Genomic DNA, 9,262 nt, shown 5'->3' with positions numbered 1-9,262 from the left:
GTAAATGTGTTCGGGCTAGTTTTGATTCCCAGTCCTTTTCCAAAAAGGCCGTAGTAATCCCGATCATGTGGTTATTAAAGAATGTAATACACGTTACTAATAGTCATTGTTAAATAAAAAGTGAGTGTGACGTATCTATTTCCCTAATAAATAGCCTCTTGCTTGCAATGAAACCAACATTTTGCCCAAGGAAAGAACATATTGAGGTTTATTTCCCCAGTGAACTAATGGAACTGCAGAATTCTGGATTCACCTATACTATTGTGTACACTGCCCATGAAATATAGGACACGAACAAAAAAAGAGCGGCACCAAATGTAGAAAGAACAACACATTTAATGTAGCAACAAGTTAAACTCCTCCTGCAAACCATGCGCAGAGACAAACGCGTTAAAACAGACCTGTAAATGAAGTGCGTCAGTGACATTTAAACACGTCCAGCTCACTGTGAACCTGGGCAGGCTACTCCATTATTTTGATATGTTGATACGTACTTGCTAAAACGCAACACCGCATCGAGAATTGCGCTTTAAAATGCACTAAACAGGATCTAATCCTCCCCTTCTTGAAAATGGAAAAGAAGAACCCACTTTTCCCGCATTTCTTTTTAATCTGTCCCTGCCGCCTACGTCATTTTAATCCGTCTTGCGCTCCTTTCATTGTTTTGCCTTTGTTTTCATATCACGACCACTGTGGTTGTAAATAAACGCAACACAGTATTGCAGTACATAGCACTACATTACAAATGCATACTTTTAGTTTCAAGTCATTGCAAGGTAATTTATTTCACCAACGTTTTCTGTAACCCTTCAAGAGAATCATTCTGGAGGGTTCAGCGGGTTTGTGTGCGAAATGTCTGAAGCCTGAGACCACAACCTTTCACATTTCCTCTTGCAATTCGCTGTTTATTTTGATTGTAACTAAATATTATTGGCGAGGATGTTTGATTTACATAGGGCAACTTGAGTCCTTGAGGGCCGCAGATTCCTCTGGTTTGCATTCTGCCTCTGGTGCTAATTACATCACTGAACTAATTATTTGGATAAGAAGTCAGATCACCTGTTTTTGTGAAGTCATTAGTTGTAACGTGTTAAGTACCTACAGTATACGACCTGCAGGGCCCCCAGCCTCTCAAGAGTGGCCCATTTCAGATTCACATTTATGAAGTGCTGAAATCTTAGTATGACTACTTTCCTGTTAGCATTACCTCTGTTTCCCTCCTCCTCCTCTTATTAGCAAAAACAACAAACATTGAAAATTGCAAATATTGAATAGCAGGGGTTTTAAGGTAATGCGTTCTGTTGGATTCAGAGTGATTCTAACATGCAGAGTAGGAGAACTATATCAGTTTAACTATGCGTAGGTGATATATTCGCAGGTATTCTGTTGCCACAAGCAGAGGACGAATTTAAAACGACATGTACAAAGGGAGAATTCAATGAGGCCAATCTCAACACCTCTGTGTGTTGAATAAGGTTATAGTTCTAATGTGGATAACATCTCTTAGCTTAATGTACACAGTATATATCATGCAGTCCGCTAAAAGAAAGCGTCTTAGTTTTATGCCTGTGACATATCAATTATTTACATTGGTTTTTCATGCTTTTCTTACTTCTGATAACGTTGAAGGTGCGCACAAAAAACAGGAATTTGTCTATATTTACAATTGATATTCCAAGTAAAAAAACCTAAATAACATTGGTAGTTTGTGTTATTTTGTTTCGCGTGTGGGAGGCGTGGCCAGCACTAGGACCCAGCGGAGATCTTTCTGGTGTGTACTACAGATGCGGCGAATTTAACAGCATGTGTCATCTTCAAAATCTTAAAAAGAAAAAAAAAATCCGTGACTCTGGCCAAGGGGGCTTCGAAACTAGCTAAGAAATCCCATAGATCTGGAAGCTTTCACGTGACAGGAGCGGCTATATAGAAAAAGCATCCAAGCATCAGGACCAGTAGTGGTATTTCACCTCAACAGATCACAGATGTAGTCAAAATAGAATCAATGAATCTTTTTTATCCGTCTGCCGCTAATAAAAGGGAGATAGGAATTAATCGTAGCTTATCATAAGTTACTTCGCCTTCAAAAAAAAAGGACACGCTTTTTTTATCGGGAACCTATTAGATAAAATCGAAATTGCTTTTAAGAAGCTTTGGTGGGAAGGAAACAAGGTTCTCACAGGAACGGATCTCTGCAAACTTAACTTCGTACACTAGGCATGCTGTATGCTTCAAGCTCACAGTGGATTGCCGAAGGGACATAGACATATTTAGACTAGAAGTCTAGAAGCGGACTTACCTATGATCCATGCAGGTATTTTTTTTTTAATTATCGTTCTATGTACATTTAATGCTTTGGATCCGTTACCGACAATCGTACACTCTTCGGAATTACACGCTTTGAAATAACGTTTTATGATTCGAGGATTAATGAAAGTGTGGGACATCCACTATAACTTTAATTCCCATATCTTTGCACGTGGAAGGTACATTCTCAGCAAAACCATTGCTAAATTAATTTCCTATCTATATACAGTGCATTTTAATACAATTAACCAAGCAGTTGACTTAGTTTAATTGATTAGTACCGCAAATAACACACATATTCTCATTTTTATACAGAATACACAGGGATACTAAGCTGTCTGCGCAAATAAAATGGTGTTTTCCGGAGGTGCGAAAAGTTTTTTCTTGCTGAACATCTAATGTGTGAAACATTGGACTTCAGACTTCTGTTTGAACCTTTTATTTGGCTTTGGAGAAAGTTGCACATAACTAACACATCTGAGGAATAGGAAGAGGCAACATCGACAATTCGTAATACTGAACACCGGTACTTCTGCTGGAGTTGGAAGACACAAGACCGTCCAGATGCAGTTTCGACTTTTCTCGTTTGCGCTGATCGTCCTGAACTGCATGGAGTACAGTCACTGTCAGTCACATCGCTGGAAAAGGAACAAGAGAGGTCGGTACAATGAGATGGGATCCTAATTTATCCATCATTAGAAGTCCTTATTCATTGCTTTCGAGGGCTAAGCTTCTTTTTTTTTTTTGCACGAAGCCGCTGTAAAAATAGACCATACCCTTTCAAGTCTAAATTAATGTTAATTTCGCAAGCCACAAAACACAAATGAATAAGCCGTATAAGTCTTATTTCAAATGCTTAGCTATTTTTACATAAATTCTATGACTGAAGTTTGTAACCGTAACTCAATTTAGAGATGACAAAGTTAATTCCTAAGAAATTTAACGGGTTGTTTGTTCTAATGACTATCACAGCATGAATAGTCTCAGTTTGGGCATTTTAAAAGACTGGTAGAATTTTGTACCACATACTATTTTAAAGCGAACGATATAAGAATCACAGGATTGCATGGTGTCTAATCGTCATTTGGCTACAGTGTGTCAGTGCCTTTCGTGGCTTTTCTGCACGCTAAATTATGATTGAGGTATTTAAGATACCGAACTGTATTCGTAGTCTCTGAAGATTGTATAACCGTTGCATTTGCGCAGATGTATTTCTGATAATAGTCCTTCTCTAACAGAACGGTTCAAGATAATGTAATGCAGTCGGGAGGTATCATAAGGTAATCAGAAGAGATAATGAGATAGAGATAATGAGATACCTCGCAGAGACAGATCAGCTATCTAAATGATCGATTTTATGATGTTTAGAGTAGCTGTAAGTGATACATCCAAGACGTCTACCTACCCAAGAAAACCCTGTTGCAGCCGTGCCCAAAATATTCTCTGTGGTAGACTGAAGTCATGTCAAGTTACTTTCAAGGACTAGAAACAGGGCATACCGGGTTAAACTGAGGAAAATTACACCAGCTGTTCAGGCAAATCAACTCTGAAAACCATGGGACAGATTAAATAGACGACATCCCTGCGTGGTGGCAGGTTTTCACAATATCACCGTGGGTAGCGATTTGTGAATACTCCTTGCATGTACCGTTGTTCATCAAAGCTGTCTCTTGCCCAATAGGTAACACTCGCGTACTTCATAGTAACCGACAAAAAAGACACACAAAAGTTCATACAGGATAACGTGTATGGCAGCAATTCTATTGATCTTTATTCATTCTAATTAATCAAACAGGATTATAAGTATAAAAGAAAATAGTGTCCAGACGGATTTCAGATTTATTACCACGCAAGAAAATAAAAATAAATAAAGTCCGTGTCACCCTTCGTGGTTCACCCCTAAACACAGTTTATGCGCATTTTATGATCTCAAGATTGTCGTGTCTTTGTGTGCTTGTGGAATCAGAGCGCCCCAGAGGTTTAGCAAAGCTATTGCAGTTCATTATTGCTATTACGTTGCAACAATGTTAATAAGCCATTTGGTCACTACTACGTTTGAATGTATTACATGTTTATGTGGAGACATTGTGGAAACACTATTGTTTTTGTTTTTTGATTTTTGGGGGGGGGGGGGGGGGTTGTGCATTTTTGTCGAACGACCTGGAAAAATGATGAAAAGGAGAAGAGGAGTCAGAAATTATAGTAGACGCCCCAGTCATAAAAAAAATAGCTAACCTCTTCTCAAAGTGATCAGCGTATTGAGCGATCTGAAACTTCTGAGTAGGCTGAAATGTGGAATGTCATGTTGGTTTAATTTTATAAGCACTACGCAACAGATGGTTTGCAGAGTTCCTGCATTTTTAGAGATAGGATCATAATGCACAAAAGTGCCCAGGCTATCTGTGCCAACAAAGGGTGTACTGTGTCTTTAATTAAATGTGGAACTGCTTAGTGAGGTGGCTAGACAGTGGAGGACTGGTAGAGCTGTTGCGTCTGTCTTGGAGCTCAGCTTAGGGAAAGGGTTGTGGGAGTAATTTAATGAATAGAGGTTGAACCTCTGTCATATGAATTGGCCCTCTACAAAACCCTAAGCTGGTTTTAATTGATCTTATATCCACTGATTGATCTTTGAACAGTTGGTGCTTGCATAACAATTGGCCCTCTACAAGCAGATGGATTTAGTTCTTGAGTAAATACAGGGACTTTGAATGAATGACCTCGCACTTCCAGCTGAAATCTGCTTGCTTGTTAATCTGTATTGCTTTTCCAAAAAATAAAAGATGAACGCTGAGCATATTTTCAGATTCCATGCAGTACGGGGTTGTAGCTGCATGAAATGCACATTGCTGAAACAATGCTTCTGCTGTTGCTGGTATTACTAATCACAACAAAAATGAATTTAGTAATTAACTTGACAGAAATGGCACAGGATACATCAGAGTGTGTTTCTGACTGTAGTCCTGGGTTTTGTAAATTGCAGCCCCGATTTGCATTGTATATACTGTATGGAGGAAAGCGAAACCTACTCTGCAGTTGTACTTTTTCCATCGCCCATCTGCAAATAATCAGGCAATCACTGCAGGGTACTGGCAAGCAGAATTTTTCTGGTATTCTGTTTTTGTATGAAGATTGTGTGATCTCAGATGCTCCATAATATAATTTTCTTAATGGGATCAAACTTTTGGCAGAGATGAAGTAGTTAAGTAGGGAAAAGCAAGCAACACATTTAGCCAAAGGGGCCTGTGTCTTTCCTAATTGTGCAAAAAAGGTTAGCGCTAAAGGGTGTTGAGAGGAAAGGATCTGGCTTTTTTAAAATGTCAGGTTAACCCAAAATATGACCCGCAGAACAATCTTAAGCCTCATGCGTTTTATTTTAAGCACTCTGAACTTTGGTTGCATTTCATTCGTTCTGGTAAAACTCTCCAAGTCACGTACAGATTTTACAGACTTTAGGAAAGAGCTCATATTATTCTGAAACCAAACTAAGGCCTCGAGCTGTGTTTGAACATGGTAGCTGGGATCCAAGCTGAGGCTGTAGAGCATCCTTGATTTATTCTCATTATTTAATTAATGGGCAAGATGGTTTTTTCCTTCTGCCCAAGGCTGCTTTTAAAACCCTTATGTATACACAAAAGAAATCCAAAGTGCCAAGTTTCCTGAAGTAGGAACATTTTTGTAAACCTATATACTTAATAATTATATTAGACTGCCACCTCATTAGACTGGAAGAGTTCCACTGTGTCATGAAAGGCGAAATGTCATTTGGTTGTTAAAATCAGTTTAAATTCGCTCAGTTTAGGTAACAAGACTTAGCGTATGAAATATTGAACCTGAAAATGTATAATGTTCCATTTCAAAGTAAAAATGAAGATTTAGCAAATTTTGCACAGGTATATTTTTCTAATACTACCTTTCAAGCAAACAGAAAAAATTTTGAAAACAGGTCTATGATATTATCTTTCTCAACAGGTGATTTTTTTTCCTTTTTAAAAAGTAATATCCATGTCAACAATTTTGCCTGAAACCAGTTACACTAACCTACAGTATATGAATAAGTGAGTCAGCAAGGAAAACAGTGCATCAAAATAAGGTCAGATAGAGAGTAGCTATTTGAGGCGTGGTCAGCATTTCACAAAATACCTCATAATGACTAAATACTCACTTCAGCACTGAAAACACTGAAGTTCCAGAAGATCTTGATTAGTGTTGTGTTTTATGACTTGGCATCAGAAAAAGTAACAGATAAAAAATGTGTGTCATTATAGTAAAAGCAAGTATTATTTTTCATTTGTATTTTTTAGCTAATGATGCCACCTGCTGACATAGTAAAAACTAAAGGACTAAAGAATAGACATTGCTGAGAGAAGGAGGCAGAAATACTGCAGAGCTTGGAACAGAGAACCAAATGCACAGAATTCAGTTAGTCTAATCTCTGTATATTCATGTGAGTAGCAAAGTTTGTTTAAGGCAAACTGTACTGATTGTGTATGTGCATTACTGTAATAATTCAAATTTAATGGAGTCTTTAAATCCTTCCATTCATTTTCTAGCAGGCTTCAAATGATTCAGGGTCACGGGGTACACCCTGGATGGGACCCCAGTCCATCACAGGACACACAGACACGGAGGAAACCCACATGCACACTGAGAGAACATACAAACTCCACACCGACGTCACCACAGGGCTGAAACTGAGCTCAGAGTCCCAGTACTGTGAGACAGTGATGCTAACCACTGCGCCACCTAGAGTCTCTAACGTGTATGTGACATTTTCATTTTCCCCCCAAAATGATCAACATTAAGTTTACAGACTTTCCTAGAAATAATATTGTCGGAAGACATGTCTGAAAAATTAGAGGCATAGTTAATTCTGCACAACTTATATGTGCTTTCTTAATTTTCATTTGATTTGTAGCAAATGGGGTTTTGGTGATATTAAAGGCAATGCATAGAGAAAGATCCTGGAAAATGACTAACTTCAGTGCAATTTCAAAGACATTTCCCCAATATTTAAATGGTCGAGAACTTCCATTCTACTCATAAAGACTAACTTTTGAGTGTCATCCTTTCAATTTCTTCAAATGAGCACCCAGAGGAAGCTGTTCTTTGAAATGGTAAATGCATGTGGTTTGCTAATATTCTAAAAACTACTTATTAATGGCCTTTTGCAAAATTAGGTGCCAGTTGTGTTACGTAGCATTTGGTTTTCATTAAACCAATGTATGCAATCCGAAATACAATTAAATAATTTAATTAAGGTAGTTAAAAAGGAAGTTAAAGGATTTCATTGCATAGTGGAACTTTAGTGATAAAATGGTAAAACTACACAATAACATAACAATTGAGATAGTAATACAAAAATTATAAGATATTTGATTATACTTACATATATAATACATATATATATATACTTACATATATATTTAATTTAAAATTATATATTATAACTGGATTTTACTTTTGCAGACGTGCTTTAGTTTTTTTAGCAATACTTATTTATACTTGCACAACCTGTACACTTGTACAGTTCTTTAATGAAGAGCATGGAAACTATAAAAGTGTCAAGCAACAGTAAAGAATGCGTGTTCCAGTGTATCATGGAATTTGTTGGCATAAAATCAGAAATACCAAAACATTTTTTTGTTTCTCAAGAATTTAAATCTTTTACTAATTGGGAACAATGAGGCAAGGGTTTTTGCAAGTGGCCCAATCACTAAAGGCCCTTGGTGCAGGTTGAGCCTTATTGTCCAAACAGGGTTGGTTTCAGCCTGGCCAGTGATTGTAGATGACAGTCCCAGGTGTTTCCCAGGCAGGAGCATGTGGTGACTACTCAGAGCTGGGGATCAGTGGGTTACAGCAAGTCCTAGGTGTCTTGTTAAGCAAGAACTGCTGAGCATGCAGTGCTGTCAGTGGGAGCTGAGCTGACAACACTCTTTCTATTGGTGCTAACGGTGCTGCAGGCAGTGTGAGGCTTGTGGGATGCACAAGACCAGGATGGTTTGGACAGGGAAGGAGAATGCTTGGTCCTTATCTTTTCTGTGCTGCTGTGAGGCTGGTGAGCAATGCTGGGCAACATCTGTTCATTCCAAATTGTTGGGGGTCATAAATAACTACTGTTGTGTTCTGAGTTGCACAAGAATCGAGATAAAGTCTCATTAATGTATAAATTCATTGGTATGCAGGCTTAGTGAAGTGCTTGAACACCTTCATTAATATATAAATAATCCTGAAAGAAAAACATAAATAGCACCTGTATTCAGTTCATAGATTCCTTGCTGTCATGGGAGCTATAACAGATCATGAGAACGTTATCTATAGTACATGGCTGTGTTTCAATCTTTTATTTTTTTCAAGTTCAAGGCTTAACTCCACACTTAACAACTTCAGCAGAGCTATACATACAGTATATGTATAATATGTCATAGACACAAGAAAATTAAGGTGCCTTTCACTGTCTCTTCCATAAACCGAATACAACCGAACTGGACAATTTGTACGCTGCAGGCTTAGATCTATAGCACTTGCTGTGTATTTAGTGTTCTGTTGTATGAAGCCCAAGGTCACTGTGTCTAAGCATTGACACTGGACTTCTGTACTTACTTGCAAGTGATACAGTATATGACGAAGAAAAGGATTTATTCAAACATACGCTCAGGAAATTCTATATCTGATTGGAGAAAGGGGAAAAAAAGTAACACTATAACTTTAAATTTGCTTTTTGCTTTTGGTCGTTTCATTCCGAGGCGTTACGTGTTGTGATCAGTATCAGACAGGGAGGGTTCCCTTCAGGGAAACATGAGGCATCACTGAAAAAAGTGACTTCTCGGGTGTTTTTCTTGAGAGCCCCAAAATGCTTTGATTGTAATCTTTTGGAGCCCACACCATGTTCACTACACTTGACAGCCTTGAGCCTCATCTGTGCTTTTGTTGTAGCAGTTGTTTCAGAGATGATCACTTA

General features: G+C 38.1%; 1 protein-coding gene across 2 annotated transcripts in view; it reads left to right on the top strand.

Annotated features, from left to right (window-relative positions):
• Positions 1-1,772: 1,772 nt before the first annotated feature.
• The window catches only part of rspo2 (R-spondin 2), an 89,624-nt gene continuing 82,134 nt past the window's right edge, over positions 1,773-9,262 (top strand). Inside the window, exons 1-2 of one of the 2 annotated variants that reach the window (XM_088601908.1) lie at positions 1,774-2,311; positions 2,620-2,962. In XM_088601908.1, the coding sequence (XP_088458034.1) occupies positions 2,869-2,962 (94 nt within the window). In that variant the 5' untranslated portion in view covers positions 1,774-2,311; positions 2,620-2,868. Of the gene's footprint in view, positions 2,312-2,619; positions 2,963-9,262 lie in introns of both variants that reach the window. The other variant, XM_088601909.1, reaches the window with a different exon arrangement.

This window comes from Lepisosteus platostomus, chromosome 12 (genome assembly GCF_059453375.1).
Source record: "Lepisosteus platostomus isolate fLepPlt1 chromosome 12, fLepPlt1.hap1, whole genome shotgun sequence".
Lineage (NCBI taxonomy): Eukaryota > Metazoa > Chordata > Actinopteri > Semionotiformes > Lepisosteidae > Lepisosteus > Lepisosteus platostomus.
The sequence above is the reverse complement of the archived record's forward strand: the minus strand, read 5'-3'. Positions and strand labels throughout refer to the sequence as shown.